We start from the raw sequence: 21304 nt of genomic DNA, 5'->3' as shown, positions 1-21304 counted from the left end.
ACGTGGTAGCTTAGAGAATAAGAGCTTGGCATGTGTCACAAAGAAGGAGCTCCTAGATGGAGGCTTTGAGAGCCAAGAGGAGGTGGAAAAGCAAGAGGCAGGCCTTTTTTGGTGAGGAGGTGGAAAGACAAGAGGCAACTTTGGGAGGAAGGAGGATATGGAAGGTCAAGGGAAGGAAGGGAGGAGATGGAAGGTCTCAGAGCCTTGGGTTAAGACGTCGCCACAATTTCAAAAGCCAATCCAAGTTTCTAATGATCAACATCATGCATCATGATGAAATGAAATTTTGAAGAGGATGTTGACCAATGCATGTGCAAAAAGGAGTTTCGAGTGTTTAAAATATGCATTTGTTTCAGCCTTGGCCATTTATGAATTAATTTTTGGTTGATCCATTTCCTTGATTCTAGCAAAGCAGACAAACAAGAGCTCCATTGGATCTAGACAAAGGAAGCAAATTGGATTCCTGAATCTAGCATTGACGAAAGAAGCTAGCACAAAATCATTCAAGATCTAGAGGAGAATGAGGTATACCTTGTGCCATTTAATTTATAAACCACCACCATTGCCGGATTACTGGAAACTCTTCCACTGACTAAAATAGGATAGTCTCTAGAAGAATAGGGTTGCATTTATAGAAGGAGCTAAAAGGAGTGATCATCTGTGTGCCTTTTAACAAAGTGCTTGATGCACTCTGCTTGATTTTGAGATGATGGTCCTCTTCCAATGCACAAAATGGATCCCTTGCAACCTCTTGCATTCACAACCAGTTATGAAACCGTTCACATAAGAAATTGATCGAATGATGAACGTGACTCCCTAAGGAAAATGCTTTCTTCTAGCTAGTTTAGGGAACATCCACCTTCAGATAAGGAGTGATTGAGGATGGTCATGTATCTCTACCCGTGTAAAGAACGGGTTCAGTACTTGTTCAAACAAGGGAGAATAAGACCCCCTAGTGAGAAAAAAACCCCTATTAATTAATTAGTGTTGTGGGGGAAGGGGAAGGGGAGGGGGGACTAGTATATGATGGCAAAATATTTAGGGATAAAGGGGGGACGGCTTGAATTAAATAAAGGGGGACGGGGAGGGGCAATAATTAGTCTCACGCGAGCAGAGGGGGGAAATCTTGAATTGAATAAAGGGGGGAGGGGGAGGGGCATTAAAGTTGGAAGGTATGTGTGAGATTGGGGAGGGGGGACTACTTTATGAAGGGCATTAAAGAGGAAAGGACATAGGGCAGAGGGAATGAGGGAGGATTTATAATATTGTTATAAGGAAAGGGGTAGATAATATTACTTTATAGCTTGGTGGTAGAGCTCACGCATGGAAAAAAGAAGGTTTTGGGTTTGAATATTTTCTTGAACATTTGGGGAAGCCCCCCTTGGACATAGTCTATGCATAAAATAAATTAAGCCATGGAGAAACATAGGTTATTAAGTGCATACATAAATTAAGCCATAGAGAAACATATGTTAATTAAAGTATAAATAAAGTAAGCCATAGATAAACATAGGTTAATTAAGCCTCCATGCACCAAAACATGGGAGAATAGTGTACCTATTTTTTAAAAGTCCTCTTCAAGCAAGTAGATAGTTCCAAAAACTTATACTCTTACTATATGTGATTTTCTACAAAAGTTTCTTGAAAAAGATTTTGGGATATTTGGGAGCTGTAATTGTTTTGGAGTAAGCTCCATGTACTCCAGATTCCAATACAATGGAGTCCATTTAGGAGAGAAAGCTAATGGATGTCATGTCACTTTCAAAGGTTCCTACTTCAAGAATCTAGTAAGTTTCATTCGTATATTCTAAATTTGTTTTGGATTTAATAGTTTAATAATGTTTTTTGTTTTTAACTATAATTTGTGTTATATTTATTGGAATTTGGTTTTAAATGTAACATGTGTCGTATTTATTAGAACTTAATAAGTCTACTATGCTATTAAATTTTCTAAAGAAAGTCAACTTTATTTGGCAACTATATATTTTCATAGCGTGTGATATTTTTAGTGGATATATTTACAGTATTACAATTTTCTTGACATATGATATTTTGGGTGGATATTTTTATATTACATTATCTGAAAATGTTTAATTAGTTAATTTATTTTCAAGAATATTTTATGGAGGGTAATAAAAGCATAAATTCATAGTCACTTTGGAACTAGTTTCAAACACACACACTCTTATTACTTGTAGTTTTCTACAAAAGATTGCTTGAAATATATTTTGAGATATTTGGAAGCACATAATTTGTTTTGGAGCAAGCTCCATTAACTTTAGCCTAGAATAGAGGGACCACTGAGTAGGACAAGTTGTTGGATCACGTTTCCTCTTCAAAGGTCCCTATTCCAAGAATCTAATGTGGTCCATTCATAAAAAATTTCTTTGTTTTAGATTCAATGTTTGTGGTTTTTAAATGTAATTTGTGTTAGTTTATAATTATAATTCACGAAGTCGTGTGCTTCTAAACTTTCTTAATGCAAGCTTATTTTATTTGTTATTTATAAGTTGCCTTTATATGCAATATTAGATTGTTTGCTGTCATTTTACCATGTAGATGTGTTTTGAATACTATAGATTTCAATTTGTAGATTGTTTTTATTCTTGCTTAATTTGATGCTTTGTGAAACATGTCAATTTTGTATGATGTTTACTGATGTCAATGTTATGTTATGTTAGGTGGAAAGTGTGATACCACAGAGGTCCCTAAGAGTAAGAAACATGTGGAAATCCATTTTCAAATTGATGTTGATAATGCGCCATTTCCAAAGAGGAACGAATTGTCTTTAGCAAGTGAAAGTGATTTTTTAAGTCTTTGAAATTAAGGAAAAACACATACGGATTTGTAGCTAGATGGGAAGATATAGCTAGTAGATCCACATTCTTATCAGGCTTCACAATTCCAGGGGTTGACTAGCTTTATTAGGTTTCTTATTTAAGGATACGAATGGTTTGCTAGTTGTCAAAGGTCAAATGGTCATGGAGCAAGTAGCCTTCACACCCAATATCAATCTTGTTGGCAAAAGAGATAGAAGGATTGCAATGTTAGAGGCTTGGGATAAACATTTGGTATCATCTGTGCAAGCTACAAGTGTTCAGATGACTGAGAACGAAACGTAGTATAAGCTCGCATAGAGAAGGACCATCACAAATTGAATGTAAGATTCAAACATCAGATGCTTAATCGGGAGATGAAATTCACTTACAAATGCAAAACACTTCTCTGAATGATGAGATTGGGAAATTGCAAAAAACATTAGCATTCATGAAATATATTTCGATGGAAGAAATTGCATCCAATGAATGAAATATTCAAGAAAAGTAGGCATGAGAAGAGTCAACTGAGAGCTTATAGGACTATTTCAAAACTCATGTCTAAATATTTGGTGCTATGGGGAAGTGTTTGCCAAAAAAAAGTTAGAATCTGCTATACAACATCCCAAATTCAAATTATAAAATTAGAGGTTTTTTTTTTCCCCGCAAAAAGAAACTTCTATTGATGCTTGAATACACTGCACAAAATAGCTTCCAAAAGGACCTGTAGATGGTAAATACAAAAGAGACAAGTTGCTAGCTATAGGATAGCTTGCCTACTTTTAGATCTCTGGCACATTGCTTGGAGAGATTTTGAAATAGGGGCTAGCAACCACGGTGGTGATCTATACATCTACTGAATATCTCTCATGGTGGAAAGGGTGTACAAGATTCCTTTAGGCCATGCCTTGCAGAGACGCTCTTGCCTTTCAATGGTTGCTCTTAAACCTGGAGTACCGTGCTCCCAAATGGTGGCAAAGTTACAATGATGTCCTGCCAAATGGTAACTAAGGTAGCCATCGAGGAGACTAGTTGCTCTCCCATCACCCAACTGCACTGAGCGACCCAAATGTTCCAAGCAATAATGCTAGACACTGTCTCCCAAATGCTATCCTCTGGTAGAGTCAACGCACACATGATTAGGAGGGCAGAGATGCATCATAGATCTCTATTCAAGAGACTTGATGTGCATGTATCTTGTATGACAGTGAGATTGGATCAATCGAGAAAGCGTGTCCTCCCTCTGTGAGCGAGGCTGTCATCCCCCTAGTGAAATCCCTCATCATCCTCTGTGTATTAGCCACAATTCTAAAGGGAATCCAACCATATCCGCTGTGCGATTGGGTATCCCCATAGACAGTGAGGGATCGTTTCCAGGACTCCTGTGCAACATATACATCTACCATCTACCTGCATCTCCTTCAACTAGGGGTCGATGGGTAGACCCTCGTGAGCCATTAGCCAAAAAAGGTAGGAAATCTTGCATGGGTGCAGGCTTGTCTAGAGGTGAAGCCAAAATTGAGAAATAACCTCCCTTGGCACGTCCTACTCTTACCAATGTCATTCCCTGGAGGTGTTCACGTTGTTGCCTTGAACCAAAAATACTCTCCGGGATCCCATTGGATATCACGGAGGGTCCTTCCAAAGACACAAGTGCCACACTCCTCCCTTTGGGGTCGATAAGACTATGGTGGGATCTATGTACCAAGTCCTGCCCAAGCAGCCCACTATCCTAACCCTCTGCCACTCCAAACCCTCCAACTTCGTATCTACTTGCAATAAGCCTCTAGGTCCCACCCTATAAAATTGACAATGGCAAGATCCAAGAGACTCCTGAAAGAAGTTTATCTTGAGAAGTACCCCTGTCCATGAGAACTATCCTGATTGACAGAGTGGGGTCCAAGGACTCTGTAATCCCTTTGGCCACAAATCAAGGATTGTTGCCTCAATCTCCACCACCTAGGTGCCTACCCCTTGAAGATAAGAGAGGGCATGCATTCTGGCCTCTGCGTCTCTAGGAATATGCCTCCAAGCCCCGAAGGATGTGGCTGGTCCATTGCCCCACTGTGCCCATCCAAAGTGAGTCTATTGACCTAGCATGCGTCCTTTAGAATCCTCGACCTTTGGTTGGCATATGAGTGCTACCTCTCAAACTCCTCCCTGCATAATGGGCTAGCCATTCCCACCATATTCTAGCACCTTATTTCAAACTATCTCTATTCTACTCTTGATTAGTCATTTTCCCTCCTCTTTGTTCACATTTTTCTTACACTTGCAAAAATCTCTCAAGAAAAACTTCCATCCATGCTTTATATGCCCCTTTTCTCTCCTATTTCATTATCATTTTCATTCATCCATACATTCATTGTCACTTTCATTCATCCGTACATTACTACTCTCTTCTGAGAGAACGAAAGGTGCAACCTGATTCTTCTCAAAAGAAGTATAAAAAAATGGTGTTCTATCATTTTCACCTCTTTCTCTACCTTATTGGAGCCTAGAGAATCAACTTTAGAAGAAAGAACACATAGTTTCAAGGTAATGAAATGATATCACTTTGAAAATTGTCTCTTTATTACATTTTCATCTTACAATTCATCTATATGTTTGTTGCAAAAAGGTAGAGAGGAAGAGAAGACAAAGGTGGATGATATTTAGAGCCATAACATTATTTTGACATTTGCCTCTTCTCTGATAGAGGAGGGACAAAGAGAGCGAGAGGGCTCGAGAGGGGAGGAGAGAGAGAGAGAGAGAGAGAGAAAGAGAGAGAGAGAGAGAGAGAGAGAGGAAGGGAGGGAGGAGGAGAGAGAGAGAGAGAGAGAGAGAGAGGTTAGAAACCCAAGGTGCAACCTGATTCTTCTCAAAAGAAGTACAAAAAAGGGTGTTTCATCATTTTTGCCTCTTTCTCTGCCTTATTGGAGCATAGAGAATCAACTTCAAAAGAAAAAACACATAGTTTCAAGGTAATGAAGTGATTTCGCTTTGAAAATTGTATTTTTATTATATTTTTGTCTCACAATTCACCTATGTTTTTGTTGCAAAAAGGTAGAGAGGAAGAAAAGATAGAGGTGGATGATATTTAGAGCCATAAAATTATTTCAGCATTTGTTTCGAGAATTGAACTGACTATGTGAGTAGAAATAGGAGAAGAGATCAGAAAGGAGATGGCATTGAACAACACATGAATATCATGAGAATATGAACAATGCTTTCATTAATTTCATTAATTACTATTAAAAATTAGATAACATGACATGAAAATTTTCATTTAATATGAACCATGCTTTCATTAATTTCAGCTTTAGTAGCAATTCATTTTAAAGTGCTTATGGGAGAATGGACATAACCCCATATGGTTTGTGCTTTCTCCAACATCTCTGAAGTAGAAGTGATCTTTCACAACGCATGAATATCATGATTAAGTTTTTTTGACTCAATCAGATATATTTTTTTAATTCTTGAAAATACATATGCATGCAGCGTACCAATGGAATTGAGGAACTGACTGAAGGCCTCCAAAGAAAGTGCAATGAGTTAAGAAATAGAACTTGGCATCCTTTATCCGTCGGTCTGGATCTGCCATTGTACTTTGTCCTTCCTACAAAGAAGGAACCTGTTGTCCGATGAAGTTGGTGAATTCTAATAGAAAATCTTCAGGTTTCTTAAAACTGATACTATTATTTTTGTCTTTGTTTGGCCAATATGCCTTTAGAGGGACAACCACCTTTGACACTACTGGCTTCTTTCCATCAACCAAAGCCTTGTAAATCTGTTCAACATAGACTAGGTCTAATGTCCTACTATTTTGTGAAGACGCCTACTTTGAGCACCCTCGATTTTGAACAAAACAAAGATTGATCCAAGAAAGAGAATCCAATCAGGACTTAATCACCATACTGATACCCCTTCCTGACTATATTGCTGTCCTATTCTCCACTTCAAGAATCGAGCCCTTTAAGACGACCATAGAACCTTTCACAAAGCACAGTAAATGGATAAAGCCTACTAAAGCAGCTCAATTAAATTTGATGAAATTTAATGGTACATCGTACAGGCATCCACATCAAAGAAATCCGTCTTGCTCTTCAGGATGGCATATCCTTCTTGCACAGATGCAACTGGAACTCTAATTATGTTTTAAAACAGTAACTTTGGGAGCTTCTGCGTGCTTGTATAGGACAAAACTGGAGTCGCATGGATGCGCTCATAAAAAATCAGGCTTTATTTATTAAATACTTGAATAATGGCAGCTTTTTGACTCTCTGTGAGTGAGACTGGGAAAGCCACCTCGAATGTAACAAACAAATCACCCTTTTTTAAACTTTCATAAACAGGCATTCCTTCGTTTCGGTACCGCCTCACCTCCTTAGGCTTAGTCACACCCTGTAGTAACAGCAGAAAATTTTATCAGCAAATAACAAAAGCTCCTAAAAGTCTCTCTCTCCCTCCCTGGATAAGAGAGCATAAACAAGTGGAACATACCAACGACAAAAACATTAAATGTGAATTCTAGCTGGCTTGTTTATTGGGTCCCGCTATGTAGGCTTTGCACATGCCTATCCTTATTGAAAATTAAAGATGTCCATGCTTCAGCCAAAAACATATCATTTTGTCAAAGGAAAAATTTAAATTCCTTGGCTTAGTCACACCCTGCAGTAAAAGCAGAATTTAATATAACAGCAAACAACAAACGGTCCTCATATAATCACAAATTATCTCTTCCGTCCCTGGATAAGAGAGCATAAACAAGTGGAACATACACAAGGACAAAACACTAAATGGGCATTCTAGCTGACTAGTTTTTTGGGCCCCATTATATAGGACGTGCCCAGGCCCCATACCTATCCTCTATTGAAAATTCACGAGGTCCATGCTTACATTGGAAGTATATATCTAGATAAATCCAGGAACGCGCCCAAATTCATTCTCTAAAAACACAACATAGTGTTGTTTCAATCTCATGATAGTCACTCGTAAGGTTGAAAACCATAAACTCCATCACGCTTAGCGCGTAGATTAGCACTATGACATCCCCACTGACATTATCAGGGCCAACAGCGGGTGTAGACCATAGTATAAAAATATGCTCTCACACATACAAATCTATGGAAGTACAATGAAGATCACCCAATATCATTCAAGGAACAGGGTCGACTCACCACATGAGCCCCCATATAGAAGGACAAGGTGGGGTGAAATATCTGGCACATCAGCAGCTAAAGCTCATGCCAAAAGGAAAGATCTGAGAAGTCATCGCTGCCACCTGGGCAGCACTGCAGCTTGCCATGTGGGTAGTACAATTGGCTGCCACATGGGGCAGTAAAGGGAGGCTCCTGGTTGGATTTGGTGGTGCCATGATAAGGATGCAACACTTCACGAGGGACTGTCATGGAGGATGCCCATTCTGGGGTTGTCCATAGGCCCAAACAGTCGGCCGGTTTGGACTGGCTGGAAGAGGCCTTTCATAGGCACACATGATGAGATTTGGGCCTGGTAAGACACTGAACACATCAGCAAATCCACAGACCTGGTCGGCCATCTGGCTCATCAAAACGGGTAAATTCAGAAACCCTGGTCGGTGGCTACAGGCCTTCTCTAGGGTTTGGCCAGCAACGGGGGAGGTCGCAAGGGAAGGGGGGCGGGGGAGATCCACCGATATATAGACCCCCGTCCAACATTGTAGAGTATCATTCAGGAGGTCTCCCATCAGCCACAGAAGATTTCAGTTGAAGGAACAGCAGTAGTTTTGCAGCAGTAGGACAGTAAGGGCCCATTTTGGTCCAACATCCGAGCAGCCTTGCACTATATGTGTGGACTACACTCAGAGGTAACTTCTTTTCTATGATCTGTCCATTTTGGAGCACAAAAGATATATTGATTTTGGCTGTCTACTTGTCTGCATATTTCTCCACTCTTGTAGGTGTTCCAGAACTACTTGTGAGAACAGCAAGCAAACCCTAGTACCTCTGAAACGTTTTCACTTGGCAGATGATGGAAGTATAGGGTCAATGGCCCACCTGTAAGCCCCCAAATAGGAGAGCTCAGAGGCTTGATACCTCGGGATGTATAAGGGTAGCATGAGACCGAAGTGAAGCAAGGATGCCCCCTTGCAATGACACTCTTTGGGCTCTACATTGAAGAGATCAAACTTTCAGGAGGGGAGGGATCCTTGCCTGCTGATCTAATGATCAGATACTGCTATGTGCAGATGACATAGTCCTTGTTTCCTCTTTAGCGATAGGACTACAGAGACATGAAGAGGCCCTAGAGGGATTTAGAGACCTGACAATCAAACTTGGCAAGACCAAGGTTATGATCTTCAACACCTCATGGGCGGTACTTCATCAACACAGCTTCACTTACCAAGGGGAGCAAATTGGGATCATACAGTCATATACCTACAGTCTTTGCGGAGCCGGTTTTCACGATGACTCGTGCAGCCAGAGCTCGATTCACATGAGGGCAAAGAGCTCGGATCGACTAGAGCTACAGTGCTTTCAGGCACACTTCCAGGACCCCCCGACGAAGGTATGTCTATGCAACACACTTGTGAGGCCAACAGCCATGTATGTAGTGCCCTTCTAGGAGCACAACCTATCGGCAACCCATTGGCGGAAATTCGAGAGGCTACAGGTGACTATGGGGTCAAGGATGATCCGGAGTAAGCCCTTGGTCCCTCCAAATCATACAGGCACAGTTCGCTATGACCCCACTTCAGCTTGATGCCATCTTCTAGACGATGACATATCTTCATAGGGTATGTGCCTTGCCTAGTTGGAGGCTACAAAGGTTGGTATAGAGTCATCCAGACGACGAGCTGAGAGTGGGGTTAGCAAAGCCTCGTACGCACACATATCTAGATGGTTTGACATTCACCCTTTCAATACAGCTTGGCTGCCCCATCTCTCCAGATCCTGCAAGTTGAGATCAACCGTATCATACAATTGCATAACTCTATAAAGATCTAGTTCTGCCATGATCACTTCCTGAGTGTATCAAATAATGGAGTGATTATCAGGCCCCAGTATTCGGAGGACAGACGGGCCTCACACGTACTGAGGATCACCATCGGACAAATGCGGGTCTCATCCCATCAACTGAGGATCAAGGCAGGGAGAGCCACAAGCGTACCTAGAGAGCAGCGGATTTGCAGGTTATGCACATTGACAGAGGTGGAGACAAAGGAGTACTTCCTATGTACTTGCCCCGCCTACTATGAGATCCCCAACGTCTGTGTTTGGTTCTACAGAATTTTCGTATGATTGTGTTTCGTCCTCCTAATCTTTTGGCAGTGGCCGATTATTGTTGTGCCTAGCTATTTGTGTTGAGATTCAGCATCTCCAGGCGTGGCAGGCGTGGCCAGCCGACCAGCCCCCATGCAGCAAGGGGGGCCAGAGGGGGTAGGCTGGCCGACCACCAGCTGGTCGGCCCTGTTGGCCTGACCGACCAGGCTGGTCGGTCCAGCCAGACTGGCCGACTTCCCCCCTGGCCTGCCCTATAAAAGGGCCTCCTTCCCTTCACTTCTTCCAGCAGCTCCTCAAGGCTCTTGTCTCAGCCTGCTCCTGGCCATCTTCACCGGAGCCTCCCTTCAGCAGTTCTGTTGGCTGCCCACGCTCCCTCTGCAGATCTTCTGGTGCAGCTCCTCCAGCCTCCTCGCTCCAGGCTCCTCCTGCCTCCTCGTTGCAGGCCCCTCCAGCCTTCTTGCTCCAGGCTCCTCCTGCCTCCTCGTTGCAGGCTCCTTCAGCCTCCTCGTTCCTAGGCTCCAGCCTCCTCACCTCAGGCTTCTGCCTCCTCGCTCCAGTCTCATCCAGGCTCCTCGTTCCAGGCTCCTCCAGCCTCCGTGCTCTCAGGCTCCAGCCTCTTTGTGCCCAGATCCTCTGCTCCAGTTCAGCCCCTTCTGCAGCTCCTGTTTCTCATCCTGTTCAGGACTCCTTGTATTACAGTTGCTGCCCTGGTTTATGGGCTAAGTTACAGCAGATCTGTTTGTGGCACATCTTGTTGTCTCTAGTATTCTCTGTGTGATTCTGTAGCTTCAGTTTGCTTACATCTTCCGCTGCCACTCTTGACAATTTGTTGTTGGTACCTTGGAAGTAACTTGTTCTAAAGAGAACTCAATTTCCTGCGCCCCCAAGGATGGTACCACTGTCTCTTTCAGGAAAGACATTGGGTCAGGCCACTCTCGGCTGATCAACTTCCATGAACAGGTCTGCGTTGGCCACTATTTGATGGAGATGCTACGACACAAAGAGACTTTACTGCAGCAAAACAGACAACAGGAGGTGACAATGCCACATGAGACAGATCGAGCACAGTGATGTCACCGACGTCTATGCCTTTGAGTCAGCCCCAGGACATAGTGGGGTAGAGGAGCACGAGATAGCCAACATGAGGGCAGCATGGATCAATAGCGGAGCGGTGGAGCCACCACACATGATGCAAAGGCTGACCAAAGCACGCACGATGGAGGTCCAACCCATCACTGCTCCTCTCAAAGGAGACCGTCCAAATTGATACGAGACATCTTCGTGCCTCCTCAAAGAACCACCATGGCGGCCAGATATGTATTTGGAGCACTAGCCTTGCATGTCTTAATTTTGAGATTATTACTATTAGCTTAGTACTCAGCAAGGGCTTTAGCAAGCCCTTTGCTTCAGCCCACAGTGGCTTGTAGAAGTTACTTTCTTGATTGTACTTAATCTAATAGGTTCGAAAGGACTTCCGAAGACGTTAATGCAAAACTGTGTGTGTGTGTGTGCGTGCGCGCATGCTAGTAGCAGACCTGCATAAGTAGTGTGTGATTCCCCATCATATAAATCAATGAGATCTTTTGGTCAACATGAAAACTGTATCTCACAAACATTAAAAGATCCTATATGCACTATCATTATCCCAACTAATAATTTCGAATAATGGAGCCTGATCTGGGTAAAAAAGAAATCCTCTCTCTCTCTCTCTCTCTCTCTCTCTCTCTCTCTCCCCCCCCCCCCCTTGGGGCAGACTGGTTAGCTCATCAGCGTAGTCACCTAGAAACAAAAGAATAAGGAGGTCCAGGTTCCTCATAAGCAGTATTGGCTGTTAGCAACTACAGATCTAATCAACCGAAATTCAGTGATCAAGCTTGGAAATTGACTTACCTTTGTACCTATGCTGACTTTGTGACCATCCAGATGAATCAGGTCTTTCTCAAAGCCCACCAGTGCATCCAACTACAGAGATATATATAATTAAACCACAAGAAACTTGGGAAAAATTATCAACAAAAAGTTATACATCTGCAATAAACTCCACCAAGTGGCTCTCTCTTTCTCTCTCTCTCTCTCTCTCATCCCCGTGTGCACACGTGTGGCCTCACACGGTGTGGATAACTGTGTGCATGTGTATTTCTCTTATATGAATACATAAGCACACTCAAAGCTCAAAGCAACATTGCAAACTAGAATTTCCAAGACTCTTCATACCAAAGAAATAGTGACAGAGGTGTGAAGATTGTTGCCATCCCTCTGAAATATGTCATGCTTTTGAGTAAAGATTTTGAACTGGAAAAACACAAACTGTCAGATCATAAAGGAACTCCACTGTTAAACTTATTTCAAATTTAGTTTCATCTTCAAAACTAATATCTGATTTGCAGTTTGAAAGAAAGAGAGATAACAGACACCCCTGCATAAACAAAAAATTAATATGGCCATTTGATCTATACTACCTTCAAATCGCCAGGATCCCCATCTACTATAGGTTCCCCATCTTCGAAAAAAACAACCTCCTGCATATCGACAACAGTAAATCCAAAAAGTAAAAAAGGTACACCATTGTGAATATGCCACCTTCCTAAATCATCCGGCCAAGGAACTCTGTGTAACATTACTTTGGTCGAAAGCAGTTAGAAACACAAAGAGAGGGGAAAAGGCCTTACATGTCCGTCTGGCATGCCCTTTTCGATGTCCAATGTAACATGATACCCCTCCCGCTCAAACTTCACATTTGGACATTTCTCACAAACCTGAAAAGGAATTCTGTGAGCATCAAAAAGACTATTTTGTACGTGCATAAGAATAAGTCACTTCCAAATAGTGCAGGATATACAGCAAAATATACTCCTTTTTTCTCTTCAGCACCTGTTGAGTAAACTGTTGGAACATTCCAGGCCCTATTTGCTTGTGATACACTTCGTTCCTACAATTGCAGTCCCGTTTGCCTGGTGCAGGCTTTAGAACATTTTTCTCCCTCCAAATCTGATAGAAAATCTATCCAGTTAGCAACTCCGTGTAACATTACTTTGATCGAAAGCCTAATTTTTGAAGCTTACAAGAATATTCTGGCTCACCTTCTTTGTGTTTCCAACATACAGGTCCACCAAACTTGCATATATTTCCACGACCACGTCATCTCCTTTAGGAGTCTTTTCTTCCTCCTCTTCACCCATGCCACCACCAAAAAACCTAGACCAGAAGCATAGTCAAACATAATCTTCCAATCAGAAGGGACTAAAAAAGGCGTTATAATTAAACTCTCACATGTCTGAAAAGAAAACTAAAGAGAAGATATGTGCTTGTAAAATGAAAGACTTTTTCAAACAAACCTATTCACACTACAGTTGGACCTATGGCAACAGACCTGACCACTCTTCTGATTAATGTGATTTTGAAAGTCACAGAAAACTCAGCATTACTTCTTTCATTGTGCTTGTAAAATGACAGACTTTTCAAACAAACTTATTTACAATACAGTCAAACTTGTGACAGCAGATCTCACCACTTTTGTGATTATCTTGATTTTGAAAGCCACAGAAAACTCAGCATTACTTCATTCACAGTGCAAAATCTCAACCTTTACTTCAAAAAAACGAGTTTAGTCATTCAGTAACAGAACAAAACCTCCTACACCACGCTCAACAACATGCTTGGTAGTATATGAGGCAAAAGATCTCACAAAACAGAAAGCTCGATTAGCATTAAAACTCATCAATTTCAATATCAAGGACAACATAATTACGATCACCAGATAAAAGTTCCTTAGTAGTGAACACAGGGAAAGCATTGGAGAACAGATTCAGACTTGAGGAATTGGAGGACCTTGATTCCAAGACACTTCAGCACTGGTACGGACCATTACGAACGAGGCCTAAGGGTGGTGCAAACCTTAAACAGTGCTTATGAACTGTGGTTCAAGTTAGAGATCTCTATGCTCGGAATTATTCTATTCGGGCTGTCACGTTACAGGATCAGCTATACAGTCTTGATTTTTCTGCAGGTAGCTCACCAACAGCTATACTCAATTTTGAGGCAATCTGTAGCAGATTTATTGAAGATTGCTGTTGAGAAGAAGCAATCTGATGTTGAGTTTGTTGGATGGGGATACCATATCATAAACATCAAGGCGGGTATGAGGGGGGTCAAAAATATGTGAATGTCCATCAACATGAAGCTCATGATGTGGAGCGACCCAAGTTCCTCATGCTCTTGACATGATAGAGGATCCATACTCATATTGAACTTTCCAAATGTCAACATAATCACAAATTGATGAGCATCTTAGTGAAAACGCTTGCTGTAGCTAAGAAAAGAGCAACAAAACTTGTAACAATGATGATTTTCCATCTAGGATTGTGTGAGGATGTCAAACCCAATTGCTTGCTCAAGCTCACTGTAAAACTTCATGTCAATTGGTCTACAATGTCTTTCAGTCAAAACAAGATCATCTGGCTCTATTTTAGGTGACAATGTCCTTGCATTGTTGAACTGATTTTGAAGCATTATGATTCTAGATATGTTATTTGCATAGAAGCTACTTCTAATGCTTTCCATGCATTGATTGTTGATGTCTTCCCCTTCCCCCCCCTCCCCCTCCCACACCCCCCCACACACACACAACAGAAAAAACTCACTGACCAGCTGCTTAAATAGAAGCTATCCTACCCAAACTTGCCGATTGGGCTGTCAAAAGGCTAGATCTGCTGCTCTTCTAAGTGTGGATTGGAACTAACTCTTCAGGCCTGAAGCAAAAAAAAAAGCCAAATACCCACGCTTTTCCTAAAACTAGTGTCCTTTGTACCTCTAGGTGAAAGAAGAAGAGAAGGGAGAGGAAACAAGAGCCTTGGCTTGCTGTAAGAAGCCAAGCAACAAAAATCAAGGTGCTTATCGTACATCTAGGCTCATGCTTGTAGTTTATGCGTGATGGAGTTTAAAATTTTCAACCTTATGAGTGACTACCATGATATTGAAACTGCACAATGTGTTCTATTTTTAACGGATGATTTTCAGCATGTTCCTGGATTCATCTAGATATATATATACATGCTTGTAGGTACGTAGCATTCGGGAATGAGGAATCGGACACAAGCTTCAGAAGAATTTTATTTTTGAAAATTCAAGGTGCAAGCTTTACATTTTTTTTTAAAGGGGGAAGGGGAACATATTCACATGACACATAGAGAAGCATAAAGAATACATAGATGATCTAAAACATCTACATCACAAGATAAATAATGACACTGACTCCTGCGAGGAGAAGGTAGGGAGGGCTCAATTGAGGAACTATGCCTATATATTTTAAGCCGACTAACAAGCCCTAGTGCTATATTTGATGGGGTGACATGGACCATATGCTGCCATGTGGCACCTAGATCACCTTAAAAACCTTGGAATGTCTGAGCAAGGAGTAAAGATACCTCAAGTCATTGATATAGTTTTTTCCATTACAAACTGAAAAAGTAAAAGGGGCCCAAAAAAACAATCAATTAGTGTGTGGGATAAAAACTCAGAATGGTCCCTTCTTTTTCTAATAACAATCAGTTTACCACAACGACTTGTCATATGCCCTGCATCTGAGCAAGGCCTTCATTCTAAATACAGCCTGCATGCTCTACTTCCCTCTCTAGTGAGTACACAACTTACATTAAATGGGCCAATGATAAACACACGCGCACACACACACAGGGAGGGGGGGGGGGAGAGAGAGAGAGAGAGAGAGGTTTGAGCTAGCTTGTATCAGACCTAATTTTGCAGCAATGATGGAAAGGGAACCTGCAGACAAAAGCAGGGAAGGACAGAAGGTATAATATAGAGAGGAATGGCGTTTTGAGGTGGTCAAAAAACATGGAAGCAATGGTGGTCACACATTACTAGTGCATCCTTGTGAGTTAATTAATTGTGAGGAACTAGGAAATTATCTAGAGAGGGATTTGATCCTCTAAAAGATGTGAAAAAGAACGACGTTGTCTGCATAAGGATCCATGATTATATATACCCCATTTGGATGGGCATTGCACTGTCAGGACTAGGGTACAAATGCACAAACAAGTGTATGGCCACAAAGCATCCTACGTGGCACTGATGCATGTGAAAGATATAGACGATGTAAGGGAGCTTCACGTTTAATAAACTAACTTGGGGGTGATGATTAAGACTGGCAACTCCAACCTCCATCCAAAGCAGAGGATGTCCCCTTGTCTTGCCAAAAGCATCACACTCCAAGCCACCATTCAGGTAGGATATGGTTAATAAGAAAGCATTGCTCCCAAATTCCAAAGGAATGTTCAAGAGATGTTGATCACCATAAAATTTCTCCCAAAATAGATGCAAGAAGCTGGCTGGGGCTTTCTTGCCTCAACCATAAAAGCCACATAAAAGAATAACTAGTTCATGGCACAAAATTAAAGCCCCATCCATCATCAGCTCTTGTGACCATGGCTTAGGTGGAGCCGCATTACTTTTCCATTCCAAACTTTCCTTTTCCTGCCTTATGTTCTTGATACCTCCTTTTGCGTCTGCAATCTGGAAGCCAAACCTGAGATCTCACATTGTTGGTATCATAGGCGACTCTTGTGTGTGTGTGTGTGTGTGCGCGTGCGCGTGCGCGCGTGTGTGTGTAGATGAATCCAGGAACATGCCCAAACTCATCCTCTAAGAACACGACACATAGTGCAGTTTGAATCTCATGATAGTCACTCATAAGGTTGAGAACCATAAACTCCATCACAAATAGCAGGGACTAGCTACTATGGCATCCCCACTGACGTCATCAGCGCCCAACAGTGGGTGTAGACCATAGTATAAACATATGCTCTCACAAATACAAATCCACACACCCACACATACTTGAGCATCCATGTATACAAAGGTCTTCGTATTGAGTTTCTATCGGCACTCCAGAGGTGAAGGGCCGACTCAGTTATGACAAAGGCTAGCACTACAAGAGAAGGCTAATCAAAACTCTTCGTTCAAGCTACAACTGCTTGTGAAGACTAAATGATTTCATTTTAGTCTCTCCCAGATGAACATCTAAGCAAAAAAATGCTTAGACGATGTAGTTGATAGGGCAACACACCACTTAAGATTGAAAGAATTTATCGCAATATCAGTAGGCCGTAACATGAACTTCACACAGTGAAATTTGCATATCCGCTAATAAGGCAGAAGCATATATCTAGATGAATCCAGGAACATGCCGAAACTGATCCTCTAAAAACACAACACAGTACACAACTCTTGTGTACTGTGATATCAGCGTACTTAGAGGGAGGTGATATGGGGCTTGACTTTCCTCCCTTGAAGCCAGCCATCCACCAACAGGCCATAGCTTGGGTCACTGGGCCACACCAGGACAGTTATAGGGATGATTTTTCATCAACACAATGGCTGAAAACAAAGTTATCCAAGCAGTGGACCAGCTAATCGGCCAGATGGTGGGACTGTCAGGCAATGGGTTGGCCAAAAAACAGCAGACTGTAGGCCCCTCATCCAACCAGATCGGCCCACAAAGCTCCCCATATGAAAAATTTCCTGAGTCCAAAAATGAATAATATCACTACCAACATAACTCCTTTCTTCTGTTATGTTCACTATGAAAGTCTTCCACTACCAAAGCATGATAGGCTAAGCACTGACATTCACAAAGCAACCATAACAGGTTTTGTGCGTGTTGTACTAGCCAAAATAATCCAATGGCAATTGACCTTGCCAGCATGGCGGATGTGGTCGCACTGTTATAGGAGGAATTTTTTGATTTAGCTTCCACTGTAGGCACTTTTCACTGCTGATCCTTAGGATGCTCACACTTTTCTCTTCAATGGCCTCAAGCCTTCTGCCCTTTCAAGAGGGGCATGACTACAAAGTAAGGTGCCCACCATGGATATTCCCAACGAAGCAGCTCTAGGAACATGCAGATTTATGGAGAAACATGCTCATTCCAGCAGGAACATGAAAACACCTTGGGAGGGGAAAAGCTAAAAGATGCTGGAAACCACATCTTTGAACACTGCAGATACTTCCTGAGGTGAATCACCCTCATTAGGATGCATGGACCTTAATGGTGCTCATCGGGCCGAGCACCTGTCTCAAAGAGGATGCAAAATCATGCAGCTTCCCCAGATCCTTCCTGCGATCTGCATGTCTTGCATGCATACAGGTGGCATCAGTGTAAAGGGCCACAGGGAGAGATGCCTTCAAATGAAGGAGCTATCTCGTCGCTATTCAATAGCAAGGTAAATATACTTATTTTTCAAGCTCTTTGGACTGCCAATACTTTTTGGCAGGAGACACAGCTCCTTTTTCTCTATTCTAGGGGTTTCCTTTGCAATTTTGATTAGTAGTTTACGCATAAGATTACAAAATCGTGCATGCTTAAGAACTTACTGCCGAAATATATCTTGAGCAAAGCCTCCACCACCTCCTCTGTTACCAGCACTCTGCTTTAAGCCCTCCTCGCCATATTTATCATATATGTTCCTCTTTTCTCGATCAATTAACACTTCGTAAGCTGCATTCATGAGATCAGGAAAACAAGTTAAACTTGCACAATATCGTGCGTGCCTCCTATTCGAAAGTCAGCCGCATATAAACGCAAACGAAGACACTGCGAAGGTCTCGGGTGAAAGCACACTTATCTGGAAGTCTTCGTGCCTTTCAGGTCTGCTTACCGTTATTTATCTCCGCAAACTTCTTCGTGGCCTCGTCATTCCCAGCATTCTTGTCAGGATGATATTTCAAAGCTAATTTCCTAAAAGACTTCTTTATTTGCTCCTCTGAAGCGGTCTTAGGTATCTGCAAAACATCATAGTAGCTTTTCCTGCACAAAAATCGATGTACTTGAGGTCGTTCCGATTCTGATATTTACTGCTAGAGAAAAATTCTAACATGAAGCGCTTTTAAGCCGACACAAACGGATCAATGTCGTTGTCAGTTGAATTGAACCATCAACGACGGATCTGGCACAAAAGTTATGAGGGCATGCAGAGAACGCTTACCCAGAGCAAGCGTCTTGCACGCAAGCTGCGGTGAAAACCAGCGCAACAAGAAACGCTCTGAAAAACCGCATGGTGCTAGGTTGGAATTGTTCAAGGAGAAAGGCTCAAATCCACAGAACCGAAACGGTCATTGCCGGAGCGACTGGGAAGGGATGTGGATGCTTCTGATGGGGGTATATGTCTGTGGAAGCTCTTGGAGACCAGGTGAAATTGTGCGCCGAGAAGGACTCTGAAGGAACTTCTCGAAAAATATACAATCTTTCTCTCTGCGAGCAGGTGGCCGTCTGCCTCAATATGACTCTGCGCCTGTCTGGTTCCGTCTCTCTCACTTTCTGTAGTGCATCAGCATGCTGCCTGTTCTGGTTCACAGGAGTTTTTCCTGCTGCTTCAACAGAGCGAAGATGGTCGTTTCGTTACGTTCTGGAGGACGGGAGGAGGAGCTACTGAGAAATGCAGGAATGGATGCAACAAAACGAAAAGGAAATGTTAGTGCTTGCCAATCTAAAGCTCTGCTATGCCGGATCTCTGCGTCTGCTCCACACTCTAATAAGCAACGATAACGATTTCGTTGGTTGAAAGGCAAAACGATGAAGAAGACGAGTTTAGACGACGACAATGACAAACTTTCTTCTTTTGACCGACCCCTCCCCCATCTCCACCCTCCATTACTCCACGTGTCACCCCATCCCACCCTCCATTTTTCTTCCTCCATCTCTTTTTTTAATGCCCCTGCCCCCATTTATTTAAAATTCGGGAAAATATTTTGCCTCCGCCAATCAGCATCTCCCATTCCCCCCCCCAGCCAATCAGCGCCCTCTAAACACCAAGCTTCCCGACCGTTCGCCACGTGTCCCATTGGCCCCTTCTTATTTATTTATTTATTTTTAAAACGGGCATTAATAACAATGGGTTTTCTTTACCCCCCCCCCCCCCCCTTCAAACTAGAGTACAGATTAACCCCGGCTTTCCTCCCTAACCGTGGTACAAGTCTCCCAATCCCCCACACGGTCGAGTCGGTCCGTGCATCGCGTTTTCCTTCTTAGCTAGGGGTCAAGGCACTCGTAAAATATATATATACATGTTATTAAATAAGGAATAAAGATCGCATCTGTGTGGCCTTTTAAGTGGTACAACTGAATATGAACGAAACCATTTACAACCCAATAGATGACCTAAAAATCAACATTATTAACTTTGAAAGAATTTGCAACGCCTAAGGGTCAAAAATTGATCATCACAATTACAAGAGCTTCCATCCCAACATAAATAGGCCTACACCATGCAACAACCACATTAGCAATTCTATGTTACCTCGCTTGTGTCTCTCATTTCTTATATGCTTGCTTAAACTTTGATTCAACATCTTGTTGTGATAAGGCACAAAATCATCAAGTTATTCAAACATAAAGATTTCACCAATTTTCCTTTTGATTTTAAACAAACAAAGTTAACCAAAAGTATGGGGATGACAAAAGCTCCGAACATAATGAGTGCCATCAACAACTAGACTTGCTTTTAATACAACAAAATCTATTTAATAATTTTGACAAGCATGGTCAACCGTTCTTGCCCAACATAAGCAAACCACAAACCATCTATGATCTAGCAACTAGAGGAATTATTTACGAGCATGTGGAGGCTATCATTTTACATCAAGATCTGAGCTTGACAAATCCTCTATCAAAGTATAATCTAAAAACAAACATTAAGGTGAACCCCAATATGTCTACAAAGGGCTTGACTTTGAGCAACTTGGATATGGTATTAACCATATATTTTGGACACATAAATCATCGAGAAAGCCCTTACGTATGGCTAATGGCTTTAAGGTTTCCCACTATGTGCACCTCATAATTGAAATGCAAAAGTCAATCATAATAATAGAGAGATACAAATCTAACACAAGAGAAAATAGCATTTACAAGACATTGATCAACCATGACAAAGACTTTAGTTAAAAGGACCCCAATATATCATGAATTCACTACATTTTTTATGAACCAAAGCTTTTAAACCAAGCACCAATGTCTTAACCAATTGAATGCATGAGCCTTAAACCTTCACCCAACATTTTAATGACTCATTCACTTTCAAATGTTTGCAAAAGTTGTGTCCACATCTTGCTAGCTCCAAGAATGCAACCTATTACCCTTGAAACCTCTCACTACTGATAATGATGTTCACCTTGACGTCCAATTGCATTGATCACATGGCTTGCTACCTTAGATACAACCCTAAGTTTCAT

At 41.9% G+C, this 21304-nt stretch overlaps 1 protein-coding gene across 2 annotated transcripts; it reads right to left on the bottom strand.

The window, feature by feature from the left end:
* Positions 1 to 6807: 6807 nt before the first annotated feature.
* Positions 6808 to 19645, bottom strand: ATERDJ3B (DNAJ heat shock family protein). Of its 2 annotated transcripts, none has more exons than XM_087399360.1 (11): positions 19557 to 19645; positions 19060 to 19441; positions 18733 to 18881; positions 18449 to 18572; positions 13141 to 13255; positions 12932 to 13048; positions 12730 to 12816; positions 12520 to 12579; positions 12275 to 12352; positions 11951 to 12022; positions 6808 to 7199 (listed from the first exon to the last, which is right to left on the bottom strand). In XM_087399360.1, exons 2-11 carry the CDS (start codon positions 19128 to 19130, stop codon positions 7038 to 7040), a joined length of 1035 nt encoding a protein of 344 aa, XP_087255486.1. In that variant the 5' UTR covers positions 19131 to 19441; positions 19557 to 19645; the 3' UTR covers positions 6808 to 7037. The 2 variants fall into 2 exon arrangements, with proteins under 2 accessions (XP_087255486.1, XP_087255487.1); XM_087399361.1 differs by having other exon boundaries at positions 19060 to 19438; positions 19557 to 19635.
* Between the last annotated feature and the right edge of the window lie 1659 nt (positions 19646 to 21304).

The sequence above is a fragment of the Dipteris shenzhenensis genome, chromosome 28 (genome assembly GCF_047967505.1).
Source record: "Dipteris shenzhenensis isolate YYH24624 ecotype China chromosome 28, Dip_SZ_1.0, whole genome shotgun sequence".
Lineage (NCBI taxonomy): Eukaryota > Viridiplantae > Streptophyta > Polypodiopsida > Gleicheniales > Dipteridaceae > Dipteris > Dipteris shenzhenensis.
This window is presented reverse-complemented; position numbering and strand designations above follow the sequence as displayed.